Consider the following 24,578-nt stretch of genomic DNA (forward strand, 5'->3'; position numbering starts at 1 on the left):
TTCAAAGCATGTGTAAAAGATCCGAACGAAAGAAGGGTTTGAAACAAAATTACCAGATCCTCTTATTATTATTTTTTTGTAATTCAGTGCAAAGGGCTCGCTTGCAGAAAAATGACCATTTAACGACGGCACAAAACTGCTGAACAAGAAACCAACTTTAAGTGCACTTATTTTTGTATATTCGTTCACAAAACCAACTCACTAAAAAAGATTATTGAACAATAATGTTTGTCCTTGAATATCATTCCGAATCCACAAAAAAAAAAAAAGGAACGATTTGGGCTACTAGTGTTGTTGTGTCAGGAAGTATAAGACCTGGTGTAAGCGCAGCAAAGACATGTCTGCCATCCAGTGGTGATTGGTGATATTACAACTTAAAACTACAATTGACCCCTGGATATTCGCGCTTTGGCACCTGCGGGTTCGTATACTTTGCGGATCCTTTTTTTAAAAAATTGTTTTCATATTTTGGACCCACCCCCCCAACACACACACACATTTCTCCACATTTTCATGGAAAATGTATATCGCCAGTTGCCCATCCCTGAGCTAGAATTTTCTTTTTTAAATGGTTAAAGGACCCCTAAAAAAAAAATAAATAAAAAAAATAAAGCACATGCATGTACTGTCGCCACGGCGACGCTAGGTGAGAATACGCTGCTGCCCCCTCGCCGTCATCCCGCGGGACGTTTTCGAGCGATGTGTCTCAAAGCAAAGCAATACAGCAAGCATGTTGCTCACGTGTGTTTATTGTTTGCATTGCGGTCGAGTCGGTGTCGCGTGGATGATACACACAGGAGGAAATCAAACATTGTTAACGTGGACGTTGCGGCGCAGATCCCGCGCTGGGCTTTCATGCGCCTGAATGACAGGACCCCCCCCCCACCGCCCCCATCACCCAACGTTTGCTCTAAAGTTGAGTCATTAGCGTATCGATCAGTTTCTTCAAGGTAAAACTTGAAGGTCCTTGAAAGTGCTGTCTACACAAAAATCTGATTATTATCTTACCTGACAACATGGATTCAGTATTTAGTGTAGTGTAGTTCTATAAAAAGGAGTTGTTCTTCTGCTGACTATTCATCCCGATCCAGAATTTCAGTCTGTTATTAAAATAATGCCCGACTAGTGTACTTGGCCAGGTTTTGCTTTTTAACTTGCATAGTAAAACCCCTGATATTGCAAGTGGGAGTATAAAAAAAATAAAAATAAATAGAGTATTTCAACAAGGGCATCATCTTGTTTAGTTTGGGGCACGGCTGCATGCTAAGAAATGTTTCTGGCCTCAATACGATAAACGTCAGCGCACACGTGTGGCCAAGTATCATGATCATGGTTCATAGCAACAACACAAGTGCCAAACGAACAAAGTTGAAGTGGATCATCAGTGAAGCATCCAGAAATTATTATAAAACGTACATGAGAAGGTAACACTGCTGTTTGGCAATTGGACATGAATCCAATGTACGAATGGATTTTTTTTTTTTTTTTAGTTTCCTATTTTGTCCACCTGGAGTGTAACAGTGATGGCTAGTTTGCCAAGCATGCATCTCTGAAAGGGGTGTGTGGGCGGCATCTACTTGGTCCAGTCCACTTTGGCAAAGAAAGGGTGCGATTTGATATCGTCGACGCCGGCCACTCCCGCGCCCAGCCTCTCCGTGGGGTTGTATTGCAGCAACTGGCAGACAGGAAATGGAAACCGTCAACGCGAATACAGTCGATTCTGTTTTCGCTCATCCTGCCCTTATTTCTCATGGCGTGAACTTCATCCCGCGTGTTTCGTTCCGACACATGGCCGTCACAATCCTGTCAAACGTTACGGCTTGTTCGCCGATGCGTATGTGGAACTGGGAGTCGCGGCTTGGAATTGAAGCGGATTTACATTGGACAAAAGAAGAGAGCCAATCTGTTTTTCGTCAATGGACGCTACAGCTTCTCGTTGCTTTCAAGCTTAGCTTGTAGCAGACGTGTGCACATTTCACGTCTTTGATCCACTTGTGAAAAGGACACTTTGATTCGCTCCTCTTTCATCTATTACTGCTTCAAACAACAAATTGAATGGAGGAAAAGATGTCTGTCTGTTTTATGTGTTGTGTTGTGTTGTATTATTTTGTCATTTTATGTTAAGTGTTCTTTTGATGGCGGCGCGGGCACCCGCAGCGGCTCCTCTTGTTGTCTGTTGTCTGTTTAAGAGGGAGGAAATTTCATCTGTGCTTGTCATACAGCACATTTGACAATAAAGTTGTACTGGATACTTGACTTGGTGAGCTTTGCCCAGCAGGCAGAGAGAGTTCTCGTTGTTGCCTTGACGTGTTCATAAAAATTCTCAATCAAATATGTTGTTTGTCAATAATTTGGGGTGTTTGGATTTGCTACGGGAACTGGCGCTTTGGCTTCCGTACGATTTTGTTTTTTGTCTTCTGGAAGGGTTTAACCCTTTCAGGCACAGCGGTCACTAGAGTGGACAGCTATTCAAATGTTCTTTTCTCTGATATGAGTTAATCGTAATGTCAGCGGTGTGCATCAACCACTACAAATGGACCCTTATGTGTGTCGCCATCCGCTGCCATTATTTTTCTTTTTCATGCCTAAAGACTAGTAAATAAAACATTTGAGAAAAAAAATCCTTGGTGTAGTTATCATTATTTGTGCATCAAAGGGTTAATCACACACACAAAAAAAAAGATTGATTCTATCATTTCTACTACAGGACTCGATTCCTTTTATTTGAATCAAATTAATCTGATTTGCAGCTGACCAGTTTTTAATTTTATGAACTAACGTTTGGTGTTTCTAATAATTCAGTACCATGAAGCCGCTTAATTTGCTCGACAAAATTTTTTGTTCGCAGCAAAACAGATAGCGTCTAATTCCTGGAAGGTGCCTATAAATGAAATGTCTTATTGCTACATAAGCGAACGGCTTGTTTTGAGGTTCAAACAGAACATTTTATGCGTGCGTTCCGTTGTCATGTGTTTTGCACGGCCACCTGTTCCAGCAGCGAGCGGGCTTCCTCAGACACCGACTCGGGGATGTTGAGCGCCGTGTGGCGTCCGACTCCCGCTGGATGGCACTGGAGCAGTGACTGCGGGGCAGAGATAACCATCAGCGCACACATGGAAAGAAAGAAAAAAAAAACAACACCACCAAAAAAGTGACGAAACCGGGGAAGGGACACCCCGCTGAGCCTGGGCTGGCCGGCGCGGGAGCGTCGGGAGGAGGAGGACAGAGCACCTGAAACAACAATGATGACGGCGGTGACGCTCTTGTTGCTCTTCTTGGAACTGCTGCCCATGTGAGTGTGTGTCAAAGAATGGAAAACATTATTTGGGGGCGGAGAGGGGGGGGGGGGTTATACTGTTGGTTCATTACAATTTTGAAAAACTTCACTGGAATGGTTAAACCAGGAGGATTAAGATTTTTTTTTTAAAGCAAATTATTGCACTCACCCCCCCCCCAAAAAAAACACACACACACAAAAAAGTAACTGAGTGAGTGAAAAGGAGTGCATGACCTGTAAAGTGCTTTACAAAACCATACACTCAAGCCCTTATTGTTCAAATAATTGACAATAATGGCCAGTAATCACCGTAGTGCAGCAGCGCATCTTCTGACGGAACAAAAAAAAAAAAGAAGACAAAACAGCAGAGGCAACTGTGCATCCTTGTGTGTATGTGGCAAGCTGTGCACTTGTGTGCCCCCCCCCCCCCCACCCAGCCCTCCCAAGCTGGATCCGTTGCCTCGCTCCCTCTCTCCTGATACGTGCTGCAGGACTTCTGGCTTGGTTCCTGGCTGCAGTCAAGACTGCCCGAGGCAAGATCTTATCCTGCAAGGATCAAGAGACACTATTTGCGCTCGTGTCTGTGAGTGTATCTTTGCCAGGACGCTACCCAGACGTAATCATCAAAGGAGACATCTGTGTGACTGACTTTGTTTTTTTGTTTTTTTTCCCCCAGGTAAGCGCCATGTGCGTGCGTGTTGTTAAACACAATAACACCAACCTAACACCCCCCCCCCCCCCCTCCCAGATTCATGTTTTGGACACTGATGGGCATCATTGATAGCTGATAAGAAAATATGCCCACTGGCAACCAGTTACACGCTATTTAAATTTAATAGACAATGAAAAATTGAAGGGCCCTTTTGCACATGGACCGTGCGTCCGTGTGTGTGTGTGTGTGTGTATATAGAGTGTGGCACCTGCAATGTTAAACACAGTTCAATTTCACCAGTCAATATCTGATTTATGCGGATTTCAAATAAATGCTGCCATGAATAATAATGCCCAAAAAATGCCAAAAATTATTATGTTTTACAGTTATGCGAAAATGTTCCAATTGTCTGTTTTTGAATGAAATGGTGTTCTTGGATTGGAATGACTTCTTAGATGTATTGTCATAGAACCCGTTATTTTGTAGCCAATGTTTTAAGTAACAATTTAAATTTACGTGTTAAAAAAAAAAAAAGTCAAAGTTAGTGGCAAAAGGAGAACGCGGCGCTGGGAGGCGAGTCTCTTCACATTAAGCTGAAACAAGGTTACGAACGGCACGCAATGAACCCGTTTCTCGGTTGCTGCTCGTACCGACCGTTTTGAATTTCAAGGTTTGATATCCATACCCTCAAAATGTTTGTCCAGACGAATGTTTACTTTGTCTGCTTAGGTCAGTGGTTCTCAATTATTTTCTGTCATGCCCCCCCCAAGGAAGAGGAAAACATCCCCCCCCCCCCCGCACGGCTATAAATAGTATCATTTGTCTATAAAATTGTTATAAGTACACCTTTGCATAACACTGTATCCTTATTAACGTATCAGAGAATAAAAAAAGAAAGAAATATGGACCAACTTACAACAAAGAATAGCTTTAGTAACTGGAACAGAAAAGAGTTAAAGTGCATCTGAAATTCAAAAATAAGATTAAATCCTTAATTTAACAATAAATATTTTTTGACTGACTATGTCGAACCATACGAATACTGAAAAATAAAATTACATAAAATCAATAACTAATAATGCATTCAAACTAATCACCAACATTATCTCAGGAGAACAATATAAAAAAAAACTTTAACCAGCAAAACAAAAATATGTAAAAGTATTTGTGCTTTTTTTTTTTTTTTTAAATCAAAGATGATGTCTGGATTAAGGGCTACAATGAGCACGTTTTGCAATGCATAGCTTTTCGAAGCGAGGTTTGAAGCAGGACACAGCAACTCTCGGCTCCCGCTCAATGTGTAGCCGGGGACCTGTATTTTAGTTTACTGAAGTAGCAGTCACAAAGTGGCATGATTGTTGGCAATATTCAGCACATTTTCGCAGAAAAAAAACTCAAGCAGCTTATCAGCGTGATTGGGGTGTAATGTCTTTAAGTGACGCCTTAATTTATTTGGCTTCATGCTGTCCGCTCCCAAAATTTTTCAACAAAGTAAGCACATCGATCTTCCCTCGTCTGCCACCGCAGGCACATTGAAGCCAAGCTCTACATACGCCTCGTCATATTTCCTCCCTGAGAATGCTCCCTGCGCAAACTCTGCCAATGAGAGCGCCACTGCGCCCTAATGTAGTGGAGGTGCAACTGCAAGTTATTTTAGGACAGTAAAAAAAAATGAAGATGCATGTTCCCCGAGGTCAAACGTGCCCCCCCTTGACGGAGCCTCGCACCCCCCTGGGGCCACTATTTGAGAAACACTGGCTTAGGTAAACAAAGCATTCTGCCTTCGGCCCCCGTAGGAACGAAAGTTTGTGTCGTGAATCGAAGACCCCCTAAAAGAAAACGACTGACACATTTTTGTGGGAGTTGAATTTCAAATTGTACTTCACCTGGACGGAAGACTTAATACAAATGTGTTCGTATTCTCATTAGGCAGCTTCAGATACATCCAGACCCCCCCCCCCCCAAAAAAAGTTGCCCCCCCAGTCTTCAAAATTGGACTGTCTCGCCATCCCGATCCCCCCTTTGACCGGCCGAGCGATCGTCACTTTCGAGAGCTGACCCCCCCCCTACCCCACCCCCGGTCTTCCCTTCCACACCGACGTTAAGGTTTGCGGCGGTGCTCCAGGAATCAGGAAAAGAGACCCGCGGAGGGCTGACCCCGTGGCCCGGCAGATGGAGCTCAAGCTGGGGGAGAAAGTCACACGGACACCCCTGGCGCTCCCGGAGAACCAGAGCGAGAGGCGGCAGCCAAGACGCACCTCGCTCACACAAACGACACGCGCACACACACACAATCTGGCAAGACCATAAAGAGTGTGACAGCTGAATGCCAATCAACCTGCAGACATCCCACAATACCTTTGCAACCAAATGGGACAAAAAAAAACCCATAAAAAAAAACATCAACAAGCACTTTCGGGCTCTTTTTGGACTCACCGTGCTTGTCAGGAGCTCAAACAAGATGGCGCCCAAACTCCACCAATCACACGCGGCCGTCTCCTCGCCGATGCCTCCCACCTCTAGAAAAGAAAAATACACGATGAGTCCATCCCGAAAAGGTGCGACCTGTCATGGAGGAAAAATAATCATTCACTTGCAGTTCTTTTCAAACAAGGAATGAAATCGGCTCAATGCGTGGCGGCTACTTCAGTTTGAAAATACTCGACAAGGTCCCAGGCCGACATCTTGAATCAGGCAGTAATTCAGCGGACTGACTCAAAATGAGCGCACGCACACGCGCACACACGCACGGAGTGTGTCTCATAAAAGCGTGATTTGCATAATAAAAAAAAGCAGTTAAATTGAGGAAAGCGTCTGTGCCGCAACTTCACACCATCTGCATGACCCGACCTTCGAACAAGCAAACGCACATTCAGACAAAACGCGCACACGAAGAAATGGAAAAGCGCCGACACGAGAGGACAAATGGCGCAATGGAGTTTTGTTCTCTTTGTGCCGTTTAGGGTGTGGGGGGGGGGGGGGGGTCTCGCTTGGCTTGAGGGCTGGTTCTGGACAAACCGCATTATTTCATGGGTTGGCAAGAATTCATTTTGCTCTAAATTGTCCGACTTGCAAGTGGGTTTTTTCATTTGAATTTAAAAAAAATATTTGATCTTTTTATTTGAATTTAAAAACAAAAACTTCAGATGATCCTTGCAAAGAAAACTTCTGAAGGTGAATATTTAAATGACAACTCTGCCACAAAAAAAAGACACACAAGTGGCTTTGTGCTCAAAAAAAAGCAACCAAACACATTTTCAACCTTGACCAAACAGAGAACAAAAAAAAAAAACAGCAAGTGTGCTGAATTAAGCCTTTTGGGGGAAACGGTTACTACAGTGGACAGCGTATCGGGTTATCAGGTTACAGAGTGTATAAAAGAGTAAAAAAGTAGTTCTTCAGGCTCGGCTCCCTCTTTTGGCTCCCATTGGTTCAATTATTTGTTGCTTTTTAATTTGTAAAATAAATGAGAAAAAATATATATACAAAATATAAAAAAATATATTTACTATATACAGTATATTTGTATATTTATTAATTCACAAACTTAAAGTGGTATGATAAGTCAAAAAGAAAATCCAAACCACCCATCAAAAAAAGGGGGCCATATTTTTGCACGTTCATCAACTCCTTCACTGGCAGCTGTTTTCCAAAGCAGAATTTACCCTCCGATCCCCATCCTGGAATTTGACACACTGAATCGACCATAAGAAATATAAGATGTGTTTCTATCTTTTTCTGTTCTTTGGGAATCACTCGTCCAGTCGGCTTCACCCAAAAATCAAAAATCAAAATTGAGCCCACTCCCAACATGTTGGCATTTCTCACTCCAAAAAAACCCCTCTCCTTTATTTGTCTTGAGGCTACTTCTTAACTGGATTTGCAGATTTGCAAACGACATCAGAAACGCAAGTGTTTGCAGACTTTTCATCTGAAGCAGTGGCGGCGCTAAAGGGTGGCCAAGGCCACCCCCCATTGTCACCCTGCGGCCTGCCCATACCTCGGGGAGCATTCCGATATGTGATTTTTCTGCCGTTTCCACGTGGGTGTAATATTCTTCAACACTTTGATACTCTGATTATCTGCGGTACACACACGGAAACAAAGACACTGCAAAGAAATGACATTTTCAAGTCGTCACTTAAGATCGGTAAAATGTTGCTTTTTACTTCGGTTGGTTCCTGCTTGATTCTGAGTATGGTTCTGGATTTGTCAGAATTGTTTGAAGATTTCATTTTATGCCCCTGATTGGAAGAGAGGAACAAATGTTCCATGTTGGGCCGCATTATCAGTATATGTGTAGCCCACCTAAGACACAAAAGCGTGACACCCCTTTTTCCCAAAGTCAAAAAGTGTGCGTCCGTGCATGCTACCATCTCCGCTTGGCACCAGATGGCTTCTCATGCTGCTCAACTTTGCTCTGCTACGCCCCCCCCCCCCACCCTGGAGAGGGGGTGGGGGAGAAGGGGCGGTGTTGGGGGTGGTCACCCAGGGGGCGTCCGTGACCCTGTGCGTGCCCAGAGATCGGGCTCCTCAGCTGGGGGAACATGAGAGACAAAGACCCCTCGTCTCCTGGAGGCTGCCGGGGGAACTCAGCGGGGCCGTGTGTGGCTCTCTTGCAGCCAAGGTTAGAGAGGGCTATGATACTGCTGTGCCCACACACACACACACACACACACACACACACACACACACACACACACACACACACACACCCACACACACACACACACCCACACACACACACACACACACTTACAGCTAACTGAGCAACCAGTCTTCGGGGCTCCCCAGGACTACTGTTTTGACAGCCAAGGAGAGAAGATCGTCATTGAACGGACTAGTGATACCTGCGTAGCTCCTGGCTGGAGGGGGGTGTTGGGGGGATAGTGGACACACGCACGCACACACACAAACACACGCGTCTCAGAGCAAGGTCGATGTCATCACAATGGATTAATGTCTAAGGAGCTGCAGGGAGAGTACAGTGAAGCTGGCTACACTTACCGCTCTGTCAGAGCGAGGCACGGAGCAAGGGGAGAAAAAGGATGAGAAGGGGGGAGAGTGTGTGTGTGTGTGTGTGTGGGAGGTGGGTTAAGCGCGTCCAGAGGCCACAGGTCATCGCGAAACAACTCTTCCGCAGTGTGACTGTCCCTTCAACTCGCATGTGCGCCAAACGCTTTGAGATGGTGAAATCAAAGGCGCGATGCAGAAGAGTTCAACAATGCCGCACGTTCGCCTCGTTGGCCTCCCCTTGTTCTTCTTCTTCTTCTTCCCTTTTTAAAACAAAACAATGCGAGCGCGCACATTTTGCCCGGTATCTCAAACCGCATCTCGTCTCTCCTGTGGGCCGTAAGGAACTCTCGCGGCCAACTTCCCCAAACATTCGGCCGAAGAGCTCAATAGAAAGCGGAAGCGATGTTTAAGCAGGTAGGAAGTACAAGGAGGGAGCCGGCTACAGTACAATGGCGTGTGCCAAGACTGTGTGTGTGTGTGTGTGTGTGTGTGTGTGTGTGTGTGTGTGTGTGTGTGTGTGTGTGTGTGTGTGTAAAAAAGGAAAAGAAACACGTTGAATGCATTTTGCCTTTGTATGACACACAAAAACTTACATTTAAGATCAGCAACCATCAAATGTGAAATGAGGATTGGCTCTTCAAGTTGTTGTTTTGTTTGTTTCTATGACAACAGAAAGAGAATAGGAACTCGGAAAATTATGTTCAGCATAATATGACCAAGCAGTCATTCATTAGACAATAAGATTAAAATGATTAAAAGCTGCGTTTAGGCATCATGTACGCTGAGTGATGCGTGTTCAAAGGCATAACAAATAAAAGTTTTCTATGCTTTTTTTTTTTTTTTTTTTTTGCTTTTCATTTCATTTTGTTGTTGCTGCTGATGGTTCTTTAATTTAAAATCGTATTCTAATTATCTGCTACTGCATGTGAATGAGCCGATGCCGTTTACTGCCGGAACTAAAAATGAAAAAGAAAATAAAAAGATGTGAATTGGAACAGATGCGCTAAAAAATAAAAAGCTGTCATCAGCCTCAGTTGAAAAAAATGCATCACCTTTTAGGATTCAATTTGCTTCTGTCCGTCAAATATTCAACTGCTTGTTTTTCCTTCCTTTGCTTTTGTTTGACTAATTATTACAAACCAAAACATTTGCCATCTGATGTTTAGTAGCGATGACTAAATGGTGTGAAGGTAAATAAGCACAAGGGGCAGAATAAACAGATGAATACACCGCCACTGGATTTTTCCAAGTCCACTCCCTGATTATTATTTTTTTGCGTGGGTGTGAATGCACGCGCTTTAAAAACATGTTTCTCTCCTTTCACACATACATACATGTGAGCGCACTGCACACAAACACACGGAGAGCAGACCCCCTGCTAGCTCTCTGGCAAACAGTCATAAATCTGTCATCAGGAATGAAGCCATGGAGCTGACCCTGTCTGGATAAACAGCAATACATAACAAGGGCAAGATAAAAACGCACACACGCATACGCACGAGTTGGTGCTTGGAACGACGAGCGCATTCATGACATGAATGCGTGTATTAAATGCAGATTTATATATTAGACAGGAGTAAAAAAAAAAAAAAAAAGATTCCAAAAAGGCAGACAGAAAGATATTTAATGCTAAGAAGGGATCACACGCCACCTAGTGGCGGATATTATTACAATGTGACTGCAAAATTTAGGATCAATATGTTGTCTTCAAAACTTACAATCAGATTTTTCTGATGATCCCAAACATGTTTTTTTAAATGAAATTTCTTGGCTGAAGATATGATCAACAAAGTAAAGCACAAATCCGGCCCGCAATAGCCCTGAGGTTTTTTGTTTTATTGCATTAAGGCGCAGGATTATTCAGATTATTGTCTTTAGGTGATTTAATCAATTCTGTGCCTCATCCCCGAAGATGCCGTTGGCAGAGGGGTTATTTGTTGTGTTTGCCTTTTTACAAATTACGGATATTTATGGTTGAGGGATTTATTTACATGAATAATCTTACATGATGGTTTTTTCCAAATAAATTTTGATTTCTTTTCCTTTTAAAGAGAAGCAGAAGAGTAACAAGAAGAAAATAATAAAGCTCTTATGTCTCGTGTTGTTCCAGATTGAGGTGAAGTTTACTAAATCTTTAAAAAATAAGTTCGTGTATGTATTTATGTAGTCAATTCACAATATTTGTCCGGTAAAAACTATTCAAATACTTTCTGCCCGTTTTCAATTAACTACTTTTAAAATTCAAACACTTTGAAATACAAATGTACACATTTAGATGGCCGACAAAATGCCCCGGTGTGTATTTTACACGCGACAAAGAAAATGATGATGAATTACGCGTCACCTTACCTTCCTCTAAGAATAATGAATTGGAAAGTGTTAAGAAAAGGCTGTGATGTGTTTTCAGTAAGAAACATGAATTTCAACTTGAGTGCGTCTGAAGTCACCTATTTGAAATACGCCAAAGCTCAGTGAAGAATCACTCATTAAGGGGCAAACAGTTTGCTTTTGACAGCTTTTAAACAACATGCCAGAGCTGCCACAAGCCTGCCTGCGGCAACAAGCACAAGGCCTGAGCGCGCACGCCCCAGCTAGCCTCACCGTTGCGCAGCAGCGCCCTTTAGAGGACAACAAAACAATTACAACAAGGTTTGCTCGATCCGCACCAAGGCTTTGGAAAAAAGATCACCGTCTGACTTTCCACATCTAAAATAAGACGGAAGACAGACGACAAGGATAAAAATGATCACGTGTGTGCTTAATTCGCTTATAGGTCAGTGGAGGAAGGCTGCATAGATGATTTGAGTCACTCGAGGCCACACGTAAGGATAATTTTTCCACGCGGACTGTTACCGTTGTCGCACTCTGTGTGAGATAAATTCGCGCGATGGTGGCAAGACTGGAGAAAACTAAGTTAAAGCCAGCCGAGTCTACCTTCTCAAACCGCTGACGCCCACATCACTCACCGGGATAGGCCCCGCCTTTCAAAGTCACACACCCTTAAAAGTTGCAGATAATATTGTGGAACATGACGATGGCAAGTGGACAAAAATAATACTTGCACCTCACGCGGACTTGTTAACCTTTATCCAATTACTCCAGTTACTGACGGGATAATCAACAGAATGACAGATTCTAAAATGATTCCCTTAACACACACTCAACACAAAAAAAAGAAAAATGCTCAGAATTTCCCCTGATTTTCAGTATTCGTGGACCCTTGGTGAGTAAAGTGATCCCTCGCTCTAACTTTCCGCGGCTTCGCTGTCTCGCGGATTTTTTTAGTGCTGTTTTTTAATGCTTTTAACCCTTTAAATCAGAACACAGCGGCGGTGGTGCATGTCGACAGTACAGTATTTCCAAAAACTATTAGTTATTTGTTGAAAACGTTTGGGGGTTGTTGTTTTTTTTGTAATTGGGCCTGAAAACAGGTTTTGGTCTTTGATTTCATTGTATATATAGTTAAGTATTGTAATAACTGTAAAAAAATAAATAAAGTTCACTACTTCACGGATTTTGCTTATCACTGGTTCTTTTTGGAACGTAACCCCCGCGACAAACGAGGGATTACTGTAATTCAACAAATATGTGAGAGCTCTTTGGCATTCCAAATAAAACGTCTTACCCGGTGCACAGTACATGTTAGCGATGGCCTCTTTGTCGCAGGACTCCTCCACATCACTCCAGCTGCAGAAGTAAGTTAGCTGAACATGACCTGAAAGGAAACGTTTTTTTTAGCACCTTGCACACAGTCAAGTGGCACTCTAGACTTTATGCACTTTTCAAATTGTTGGCCTACCTTATAAGCACTTCCTTCCCGCCCCGTTCCTTTTGCGCTAGCCTACAATCCCCTCCGTGAGCCGTTTCAAAGCACAGCGCCTCGGCGATTACTCCTGCTTAGCGGCTACCCGTTAACGCCATCATTAGAACTAATGGTGTCATTAGGTAGCCGCGGCCATTAGCCGGGGCTAGCCAGAATGATGCACCGCACTACTTCGTTGATGGGCCCTTTAGAACAATAATTACCACCGGGGAGACTAAAACAGCCACTCAGCTAATTAGACGCTTGTTGATAACGAGGTGCAAAGAGATGATTGTGGGACGACAACAGAAGAAAATGGGGAGGAATTTGTGACCCAGTAAAACGCGCCTCTCGCCTTTATTTTGGTAGAAGAGATCATGACTGATGGGGGAGGCGGAGGGGGAGGTCGCCATCCAATAGCGCGGCACGTGTATTATGCAAAGCGACTCACCTCACCCATCTTTCTTTGCGTGGTTCTCAATATCTCCGTCGCCCAAATTGAAGTACACAATTTATTGTTTTTACACTTCAATATTCACTTTGGAACAGTTGATAAAAATCAAAGGTTATTTACGGCACTGCTTGGAGAGTTAATACTGGTCGTGTATTTAAAAAACACATAGTTTATCCTTTCGGGCCGCTAGCTAAATGCATCTATGTTATCTATCTACGGTGACAGACAACACTCTCAGTCATATAATCTTTATCCTCTGCATAGAATGGCTATTATAAGCCATACCGATGAGCTGAGAGAGGATTTGATAGTCAAGTAATAGTTAATTCTTTTTGTGCCAACATTTTTAAATATGCTTGCAAAAAATATTTAAAAAGGGCATCGCGCACCTCCTCAGTTACTATCGAGGCTATGGGAATTATTTCAGATTTATAAATCACAACTAGATGGCTTCGATCAGATCTTGGTTGCACAGTGTGAGTGGCCGTGGGGTGTGGTACGGAGATCTTATGGCGATCCCACGTCGCGGGGTGATGTGCGGAAGCAGTGTGGTGTTGACAACATGGATAAATACCGGCAGCTAACTCTACAACACAGCTTTTTACAAAAAAGAAAAAAAGATGACAAAGTCCCATCGTCATCGTTGACGAACACGCGCACACCCGCACGCAGACACACAAACACGCACATACACAAAGTTCCACATCCATGAAAACTTCGTACATAGGTCATGTATCAGAGCAGTGTTATTTTTCAATCAAAGTCACCGTTTTTTTGTGTTATGTTATCGCAAAGGCTAGCATCAAGGTGAATGTTCTGCTTGAAATGCATCCTTTCACAAAATGCTCTTTTTCTCAGAATTTTTCTTGGAAACGAGTATTTTCAAGAACCTTACCAATGTTCAACTGCTGTTTACTCAGGAACGGTCATAGGTTCGAAATGTATGGGTTTTTTTCCAGATGAAAGAAGGTTAAAGCTTTCTTTTGGTGGGTTCCGTGCTTATATACAGTAGCTAGAGAACTACATTTTCTGTGGGTCTTCAAAAATTAGTCAAAATAGTCACAAACGGCAGTGGTGTGATGCCCTGATTTTTTTTTCTAATGGTAAATATGTTCCTCGGCTCAAAGGTCGTGAAAACTTGCCCGTTGCGTTTTATTCTGGAAGCGCAATCGTTGTTATCTCACCTTGGCGATCGAGGAGGATGTTGTTGGGATTGAGGTCTCGACAGATGATGCCCTCTTGGTGCAGACAATCCAGTGCCGTAACCAGTTCGACGGCCCAGCATCGGACGAACGCCTCCGGAATACGAGCCTGGGATGCAGCCAGCGACAACTCATCCAGCTCCGCGAACAGCCGCGATACCGCGTTGTCGAATTCGACTGTGTCGGGTCGAACTGCTGACGACTCCGCGCTGCCCTCCGTGGAATTCTCACAGGCCTGAGCTTCAATGTTTGCCATCACGTCGGTGTGCATTGCTTCGTCACTCAGGGAGGCTGCCGCTGGTCGGGCTGCATCGAACAAAGACTCATTATTTTGGCATGAGGCTTCAACTGGCATTTTTCCTTTCCCCTTTTGTCCCAAAGTCAAGCTGGAGTCATCCTGGAGGGAGGTCAATCCGGATGAAGATGCAACCCCAGGGTCACATTTTGTAGAGGCTGCACGCAAAGATGAAGGCTGTTGCTCTTCCTCTCTCTCCGACTGGCCGGGGAGCTGTAAAACATCCGGCTTGATAGACCTTTGAGGGGAGGTCGTGACCTTAAGGCCCGGATGCAGCATGCAGGTTTCCCGTTCCTCTTGTTGAGAGTCAGCGGCCCCGCTTATTACGGGAAGATTGACCAAGAGGTCCGGCGGATGACCCTCATCCTCAACTGCCGCCTCTTTAAAAGAAATGACCGGCACTGACTCATTGGAGCCTTCATCGCTATAATCTAAGCCCCAAAGTTGTGCATTGTGGCCCTCGACCTCCGCAGCCAGCTCGGGAAGATCTGGAAAGACTTTCTGGGAGGCGGGTGGTTGCTGCTGCTGCTGTTCCCAGTCTTGACAGGTCACCTCGCTTGCGCTGTCTTTGCTGTCGATGCGGAAAAACTCCATGGGCGTGTGCTTGGACTGATCCAGAGACAGTGGCTCAGCCGAGGATGGCGACAAGCGTAAAGTATCGCCGGGGTCCAGCCCCTCACCTTCTCGCCTGCCGTCACGCGGGTCTGCGAAAAAGCCGAGCTCCTGACAGCCAACGGGGGACGACAGGCTGTCGTTGCTGAGCAGCGAGCGGCTCCGCGAGGAGGCGGTGGCCGTTCCGGTCGCCACGTCAAACGACACTTCCTGCTCGCTCCTCGCGTCGTCGTCCACCTCGAGAGCGCCCGGCTCCACCTTCTCCTGCTCGTACTCATTGCAAAGCGTTAAATAACTGTTGGTGCACTCCTCCTCGGAAGTTGCGCCCGAGTCTGTGTGGGCGAGCACTTTTTTGCGAAGCCTGGCAAAGAGGCCGCTTTTACAAGGAGAGGCGGCCAGGTCATCGACCTCCTTGTTTACATGCAGCGCAGAATCAGAACAACAAGGAGCAGGCCCAGAGCTGGAAATCGCTGAATTCACAGCAGGTTGCGGCGCAGCACATTGCGGCGAGTGCACGGCTACCGTATGGCTCTTCTGGATGAAAGGAATGTCAAAGCTCTCCTCCAGATTGGAATTTCGCAGGTATTTTCCAATATGTGACCACAGCTTTCCACCTGCAGAACAAGGAAAAAGGAAAAAAAGTAGAGTTGATTTATTGTCAGGAAATAAATAAAACTTATCGGGGCTTCGACTTAAAATGTTTTGGTTTGTTTTTTAAATAAATACAGTTATCAAAATTGAAGCTTTGCTCTTATATTATACGTGTTTGGAAAAAAAATGTGACCACACAGAAAATAAATCTGCGGCAACAAATTGGGATAGAATTTTGAACACGTGTCTCGTAACTTGTTTCTAAAGTGGATTTCAAAAGTTTACGCACCAAACATGCATAGCAGGCTGATTGAACACTCAAAATTGTCCCTAGGTGTGAGTGTGAGCGCGGATGGTTGTTCGTTTATGTGTGCCCTGCGATTGGCTGGCAACCGGTTTAGGGTGTCCCCCGCCGACTGCCCGAAGATGGCTGTGATGGGCTCCAGCACCCCCCACAATCCTTGTGAGGATAAACGAATCGGAAAATGGATGGATGGATTTTGGAGTGATATTTTTCCTCATTAAAATGCACATTACAACAAATTTTCAGTGGGGGAGGGTGATTTGAGAATTGTATTTGCAACCAATTAATATTAATTTATTAAAGATGACGAATAAATTGCAATCAACTAAAAGGGATCAAAGAATTGAGTTAACCAATATAGTTTATAGGTGGCTCTTGATAATGTGAACACTGCTCTCCTGTTCGACACGTGTTGTCCAGGTGCCCTACCTAACCTTCAAAAAAAAAAAGAAAAGTCTTCAGTTTATTTGAAGTGTTCACCAACACTCCTAAGCACCGCACGCCTCACGCGAAAGAGATGTAAGGAGGCCCAGGTGTTGGCATAGCTAATGAAGCGTGGCGCCACCTGGTATCAGAATAACGACCTGTGACACGCAGCCATCTCCATCAAACATCTGTCTGGGACAAGGGCACGCGAAGGCGAGCGCAAAGCGGCAGGCATTAAAAAAAAAAAAAAAAAACGTCTGACCCTCGGCATGCTGCAGCAGCAAGAAGACGGTGTCCTCGGAGTCCATCAGCTTCTTGAGGCGCACCATGTGGGGCACCGAGCGAGGCGTGATGTTCTTCTTGAGTTGGCTGCAGTCGCTGCTCTTCCTCAAACCCTGATGCAGGCGGAAAAGAGGATTGGAGACATTTTTGGGGACAGACTAACTTGGCTTGACACAGCTCTGCATGTTATTGATGCTTGTTGGTGACCTCTCAACTCGAGTGACCATTTACGGTTCATACATTTGTCTATTTGTGGGTCACAACAAGCAGCAGTTTGGCAAACAGAGAAATGTTTTTTTGCAGTCAAGGTTTCACAAAGCAAAACAAATAGAATGACACGTCTGCTAGCTTAATGCTAACACATCATAGGAGACTACATAGACGGACGGGCTAAAAAAATGGCATTCCTATGGCGACGTGACACTTGAAGCAAGAGATATTGGAACACAAACGTACAGCAAGTAAAGATACTTAAAGGCATATATTCTTTATCCTCGGTGAAAAACAACCAATGACACTGCACTTTACTGAGTCACTTATAGCTGTGAAAGCGTTGAACCTCTTATTTGTCTTTCTATAATGTCCCCCCGGTGGCCACGTCACACAAACCAGAAGGACCATCAATGAGTTCCTTGTGATGTACAAGCTATTTAACTCTTTACATTCTCGTTAATTATGTCATGACTCCAGGACAGTATATGCGGATGTCAGTGTGGCAAAGGGGAAATCGACCATTATCCACTAATGCCAGCTATGCCCCAACTCAAAGTCACTGGCTCCCATCAAGCTACGTATGTGCGGGTGACTTTCAAAGAGCTCCACAACTATCACACATTAAGTTCACACTGGCAGCAAGTGTCTGCAGATATGTCGATAGATGCATCCGTGTGTGTGTGTGTGTGTGTGTGCGTGAATCTATGTGAAGTCATCTGTGCCCGCGCCGCGCGTTGACATCTGGCACGCGTCTCACACCTGAGAGCAGAGGAGCTGACAGGGACAGGCCCATTAGAATCAATTACAGCGGTCACACACGGGGGCGTCTGGCACACTTCACACTCACAGTCAGGACAACCGCCATGCAGGATGCGCGCACACACACACACACACCAACTACAGTATACCGTACTTACTTTCATGACAAACATCTCTCGTGTTCTCTTGTCCATGACCAAAAGAACCTGTGATGGAAGAGTGTCATTAATCAGCAGGTTGTGAACACGGACACACACACACACACATACATACACACACGATGAAGATGATGGCATAGCAGCCGTGTTTTCAATCCTCAGGAGAGGGTCAGCCCAAAAATAAATGTTGGTCCCTAAATGACACTGGTGGGGAGATTAACCCTTCAGGGCCTGCTGTGTTTACCAAGGCAATGTCACAGCCACAAAACATTGATTTAAGCACATTAGGGTGAAAATTATTAGCTGATTAGCCGACCAGATGGGCACAAACAAATGTGTTTGCAAGTCAATTATTGTGCAAAGACACCGAGCATTTCTAATTTAATTCTTCGACATTGTGGTCATTGGTCGATTTGATCTTGGATTGACTTTTTTTTTTCCAGTTAGAATAAAATGAACAATCCAAATGGAACACATTTAAAGTGACGGATGACGCACAAACAGAACACAATTGGTTTGACACTTTTTAAAAAAAAATTTTACAGGATGTTAAATTATAGTTTACATGTATGAATTCATCATTTGGTGGTTTTCTACATACTCTGGAAATTTAATGTTTGAAATATGTATTTTGTCCACTGTGAATGGGTGAAAGCACATTTTAATGCTGCCATGTAAATCATTCGAATGCTGTTCCGACTATAGATTTCTACATGCAGAAAATAGGATAAAACCATTAGAATCTCTCCCACTTTAAAATTAAAGATTTTGTGTTTTTATTATCATTCTTATTATTTTACACAGGGATAATTTAGGATGCTGTTTTTTTTTATTGAATCATATTTTACATGTGTCAACCATTTCAAGAAGCGAGCAGATGTTGCCGACATCATCCTCAAATCTCGTCCTTTGACGTGCCCTATCCGCCAGTATTACAATTTCAAAAAAAAAAAAAAAGACGGCTGCGGCACCACTCTGTGATATCTTCATTTTCGCCTCTTTTCTGTCCCTAACATCATCATCGCTCTCGTGCTCCATCATCACCCTCTCCGGGGAGATCTCGAGCATATGTGCGCGACCCGGTGAGTGAGTCTGTACGTTGTGTGCGTGTGTGTGTGTGTCTGTGTGTGTGTGTGTGTGTGTGTGTGTGTGGAGCCGGTGCGTTCTTTCCGTGTGACCCTGGCTGGGACCAAACAGGTGCAGGCTAAATGGATATGAATGGAGATGTGAGTAAACAGAGCGGTGGTGCTAGCCAGGGCACTAATATAATTAAGACACAAACATCGGAGGGGGGGGGGGGGGGGGGTAGTGTATGGGGAGTGACGGAGGGTGGTGGGGGGTGCAGGGTGAGGAGCTCTCCATCTGTCTCCTATGTCCCCATTAAAAGTGAAAGGCAGAAGGATGAGATGAGGAGAGGAAGCCGGGCACCATTTTTGCGATTACTTGAATTGTGAAGCTGCTTTTAAAGTGATGGACTGCTGAACTTAGGCACATCTACAGCCTGCCAGTATTGTGTCAACATTCCCCTTTGGGTTTTTGCGTGTGCGGCGAGTAGGATGAGCATCATTGATTCAGTGTTGTATGCCGCTCTCTGAGCCACTTGCCAAGTCATTTCATGGCTGAGTGGTGAAGCTGCTTCGCCGGCAGGTGGCTGACAGAACCAGCAACCCAAACTGACCTTGGTAGTAGTCATAACTGCTGCTAAACGGGTACGCACACACACACACACACACACACGGACACACACATTATCCCTCTCGATTATCAAGTCAATCATCTATGTTTTATTGCTCCTCAAAGATGGTTGAAGGAGGAGAGGAGACACGGAGACAGACTGTCCATATTTATCGGGACATGATTCAACTAATACAGTGTAGTGCACTCGTTGGAACAAAGTGCCCTGTGAAGACCACGAGCGTGAGTGTTTCACCTTCACCTTTTATTTCTGAAGGGTATATGTGTGTGTGTGTGTGTGTGTGTGTGTGTGTGTGTGTGTGTGTGTGTGTGTGTGTGTGTGTGTGTGTGTGTGTGTGTGTATTTTAAAGCGAACCGTGAATCTACATGGGGCACTGTATTACGGTTACTGTAATCTCGGCTATTTTAAACATTTTCGGGTGGGTCATTATCGGTTATGAGCGAAATTCGCATCACGGCTTCGTCCCTAACCCTGCGAATAGAGTAATGCCGTTATAAATAATAAGACAGAAATCATTTTTTTGACCATCCCTTTGCTCATCACTCAAATGACCTTATCGATGACGCCCAACACCCTGTAAGCAGCAAGATCATCGGAAAGACTGGGCTGGCTCTCTCCGCTGGTGGACGAACAGCACTGCGCCCCCATCATCTGTAACCCAAACAGTGATTCAGGGAGATTCAAATTTCCAAAAATAGAACAGTTAATATTTGGCGACGGCTCACCAATGTCTGGGTAGACCCTTGGCCCATGTTGCTGCCAAGATACTGACTGGATATTTGCTCCGCTCGCATCAGGTACTCTGCAGTCTTCTTCTTCACCGCCTCTCGCCGCGTGGGGCTGGGCTCACCTGTGGTGCGATGTTCGTTCGCTTATAAGAAGATGTTTCGACGTTTGTGACGGGAGCTAAAGGACGAGCACTCTGACCTTGAACACCTTGCAGCAGCAGGTCCACCCCGCTGCGGTAAAAGGAGAACGCTGCCCGGTAGTCGTGATCCTTCTCCTTCTGTGCAGCCACCCGGATAAGCTCGCCGGCTTTGTCCAAGTAGTCGGCCTTCAGCTTCTCCTTGAGTCCGCCGGCTCGCTTGGAGAATAGCGACCCACGGCCAGGCCGGCTGACCTCCGGCTTCGGGGCCAAGGAGCCGGGAGAGGAGAGGGCGGGTGACGGTGGGCTGCAATGATCCTGAGCGGAGGGCAAGCGAGGACTGCTGCTGCTGTTGCTGCTAATGCTGGCGGCGCCCCCGTGCGGCTGCTTTGGGGAATTGCAGCCCAAGGCCATGCCATCATCGAGCTCAGCCAGAGAGTCCGTGTCTACAGCCAGAGAGACCAAGTCACTGCTCTCACTGGACGGGCCTGAAAAACGTGTGGATGGAAGAAACATACCGTTACTTGACTATAAATAGCAGCTCTAATCCGATCGATGACAAGAATAATTCATATCTACCTCCATACTCGGACGAGAATGTCAAATCTTCTGTACAACTGAGGTGTCTTTGAACTGGAGAACAAATCCAAATGTCAGCGATAGGATAGTTAAACTAGCTTTTCTGCGTTCGTTTGTGTCGATCAAATTGATGGGAATTGATGAGAATTCAGTGATTCAATACCGTTCCTTGATCTGATTCTTTATAAGTTGTCATGGAGTGACGGACTTAAATAGTACAAATGAGTTTGTTTGCTTTAACTCTGTAATATCTTCATCTTTGGATATGTATTGTATGCACACATCATCTCTAATATATCCTATAAATGGGCAACTTGCTTCTCAAAGTGTCCAGAGACCAAAAAGTTTGTAATGCAACATATCAAAGTGCCTTCGGAAATTGTCCACTTTACTTTAAAGAATGAGACTCTGCCAAAGGATAGCTTGTAACTTTCATCGTCACTGCCAGAAGATCAGATCTCTCTTAATCCAACAGGTGTAGAAACTCACCTATCCAGAGTTTTTGTGTTCAGGCCAAAACCCTTTATATAAAAGTAGTAGATTGGCACCATCTTGTGGCATCTTGGTGCCAAGAAAATGTGTTGAAGTGAGTGGAGGAGCTTCACTTGGGAAGAATTGTAAATATGACTACCTACCATCCGAGCTGGAGTCCGACACAGTGTCAGCCAGGAATTCGGAGAAGGGCTCGGACGGTCCGATGAGCTCCGAGCTGTCGTGGACCTCACCGCCCTGGACAACACGTATTAAAATTGTGCTTTTGGATTGTGGTTCTGAGTGCATTTATTGGCACAAACGTCTTACCTTGAAGAACTCCTGGATGTGCTGGCTGCTGTACAGAGCGGGAATGTTGGCAGAGAACTGCAGCAGATCCTCCAAACACTGTCTTCTCTCCTCAATCACAGAGTCATCGAAGCGACCTGAATGTGGCGGAAGGAATTCAACACACATTGAATGAAGCCAAGAATCACAGCTTTGTCTGTTGTTTCAGTATGCTGAGATATTGGTTCTTACTGGAACAATGGACATTACGTTTTCGGTTATTATTTTGATCAATTGCAGCATTACTGAAAGGCACAGAGCTGGTTTTAGGGCCACACCAAAAAAGAAAAAAAAAGAAAACATACCCCCATAATCAAATCATGAAATTAGGGAAATAAAGCCACAATTACAAGAATAAACTTGTACATTTGTAGTATCAGTGTAAGAAGCAACTGTACTACTGGACAGACTTTTAGCACCAAATACAAGGAGGCAGAACAAACAGGGTTTAATCATTTGCAAACTTACTCTTCTTATCACTTTCTAGGTCATTAGGCCTACATCGAAATGTTTGGACATCGGAGAACCAAGATAGAAGCCATTAAAAATGTAAAAGGGGCCAATTACTGTGTCAATTTACATTCACTGTCAATAATAATGTACTGTCGTCACTTGTAAGTGAGCTCGGTCCAAGCGTACTTACCAAACACTTTGGCCTTGGCAAAGGGAGGAAACAGCTCCGACTGACTACAAACTTTCTTGTGCAGCTGCCAAAGGTTGTGGTGAAGTTTCCGAAAGTCGCTGTACCTCTTCCAAACCGTTATCTGGAGATTGAGAGACAGACAGCACAATGGGGTGGTGTGAATCAAAAAATTAAAGACATAAAGCCAAGATCCGAGGATCCAGGAGCTACTTTTCTTGATCGCTCACTCCCCTGTTGAAATCATCCTTTCTCAAGACTTCCAGGCAGTAATTGGCATCACGCTGAATGCATTAGCATTGCTTCCAAGTAAGAGTGCATTCCAAAGTGGACATCTTTTGTGAAAAGTCTAAATTCTTCTAAAGAAATGCGTCTCAGGGAATAATAGTGCAACCTAATAAATAATGAATAATTTCTGCACAAGTGATGTCACGGATGAAAAATGTTTGTTTTACCTCTTGGACGTCCTCTGGGTTCTTCCGAGAAATGATCTGTGTGAAAACAGAAGAGGGAGAAAGAAATCAGGATTATAATCCAATTATTCTTGTGAGCGTTGACACAAATATGAGCAGGGAGGGTAACAATGGGTGCATTATATAGTGAATAACCAGGGAGAAGAGGGAGACATCGCCAATAAATGTTAAAGTGGTGAAGATTCAATAAAGATGAGCTCTCTGATCAACTCTATCAGATTGTTCAATTTCACATTGTAGTTGGATAAATGACATTTGCTTAAATTATCAAATTGTACAGTATTTCTTCTGCGTTTCACCGCTACGCAGATTTCGTACATCAGGATTTCTATTTACGTAAATTATCAATGACGTTTTTACAGCTTGTCTCTGTAGGCGTAATTTCGGAATGGCCTTTCCTCGGTATTCCTGACACCCGCTACGCAATTTCGTATTTCGGTATATTAAAAATCCTGCATGTATTAAGTCGAACAAGCCATTCAGTCATATCAACTATACCCCCCACACTTCCAATTATATAATCCAACCTCCATTACACTTTTTCAGCGTAGTGTTACTCGTGTTCCTCAGTGAACCACTTCGCTACGCAGTTTACGGTTGTGATGACACAATGATAATGACATAACCGAGGGTGGAAATAAAACACCGGTATTTTAAGGAGGAAAATAACCAGAGAGGGAGCGACACATAAAAATAACAACCAGTAGTGATATGGTGTCGTTGACATTCGGCGTTTACATCATATTAGCTCGACTAGCTTAGCTTGAGCTAAAATTGTTATTGTCACAGCTGTCAATTGTGCGTCAACCACTCACCCGCGCGGTGACTTTGTACACCGTGTAGCCTTTCCGGTGCTTCGTGGGTTCAGTGACGGTATAAAAACGAGCGAAATCCCCGCTGTCCCGCTGTGATATCATTATGCTAACAACATTGCCGAAAGCTAGCAGCCGGCTAAGCTGTACACTTCCATTCGGTTTGGAACGACAGCGAAAATCCAGTGGGAGTGAGAGCTCATACTCTCAGCAAAATCTATGACGCACTGACATACAGTATGTGTGAGTGCACAGATTACAGTTATCTCACTCTCACTGTCGAACATTTTTCCACTTACACACTACCCATTCTCACACTCTCCGGTTGTATCAGAGAGAAAGTATGACACCGGTCACACTCACTACTAAATCGCTCACACACACTCCTAAATGTATGCGTTCACAGTCGACCAAGACACTCACATGTACTACAGAAACACCCACAAACTACCATTTTCATTTCATTTCATTCACAGATACACTAGCAGGATCATGATGGCCAGCGGGAATTTGGGGGAAATGTGTTGATCAAACCATGTGACGGCCACCCTTAACACCCATTAACTCTCGGGTGTGATGTCTATATCAACATTGTGTTGGTGGGCTCATGTGTTACATGAGAGTGTCTGAGAGGAAGTAACCCTGATTTAC

General features: G+C 44.4%; 1 protein-coding gene across 1 annotated transcript; it reads right to left on the reverse strand.

Annotated features, from left to right (window-relative positions):
- Positions 1-731: 731 nt before the first annotated feature.
- LOC147185827 (inactive ribosomal protein S6 kinase delta-1-like) lies at positions 732-24,233 on the reverse strand. Its single transcript, XM_086104514.1, has 16 exons — positions 23,931-24,233; positions 23,098-23,133; positions 22,646-22,766; positions 21,985-22,100; positions 21,819-21,912; positions 21,184-21,237; positions 20,667-21,092; positions 20,465-20,589; positions 20,292-20,390; positions 18,044-18,091; positions 16,894-17,026; positions 14,386-15,924; positions 12,571-12,660; positions 6,366-6,448; positions 2,987-3,082; positions 732-1,675 (listed from the first exon to the last, which is right to left on the reverse strand). The coding sequence occupies exons 1-16, from the start codon at positions 24,030-24,032 to the stop codon at positions 1,574-1,576; spliced, it is 3,264 nt and encodes a 1,087-aa protein (XP_085960640.1). The 5' UTR covers positions 24,033-24,233; the 3' UTR covers positions 732-1,573.
- Between the last annotated feature and the right edge of the window lie 345 nt (positions 24,234-24,578).

Source organism: Hippocampus guttulatus, chromosome 23 (assembly GCF_054856545.1).
Source record: "Hippocampus guttulatus isolate MCC_2025c chromosome 23, RoL_Hgut_1.0, whole genome shotgun sequence".
NCBI classification, from domain to species: Eukaryota; Metazoa; Chordata; class Actinopteri; order Syngnathiformes; family Syngnathidae; genus Hippocampus; species Hippocampus guttulatus.

Coding starts and splice junctions, on each gene's coding strand:
- LOC147185827 (XM_086104514.1), bottom strand. CDS start 24,032: ATGATATCACAGCGGGACAGCGGGGATTTCGCTCGTTTTTATACCGTC. Junction 22,767..23,097: donor ACCCAGAGGACGTCCAAGAG/GTAAAACAAACA, acceptor CTCAATCTCCAG/ATAACGGTTTGGAAGAGGTA. Junction 12,661..14,385: donor CATCCTCCTCGATCGCCAAG/GTGAGATAACAA, acceptor GTTTCCTTTCAG/GTCATGTTCAGCTAACTTAC.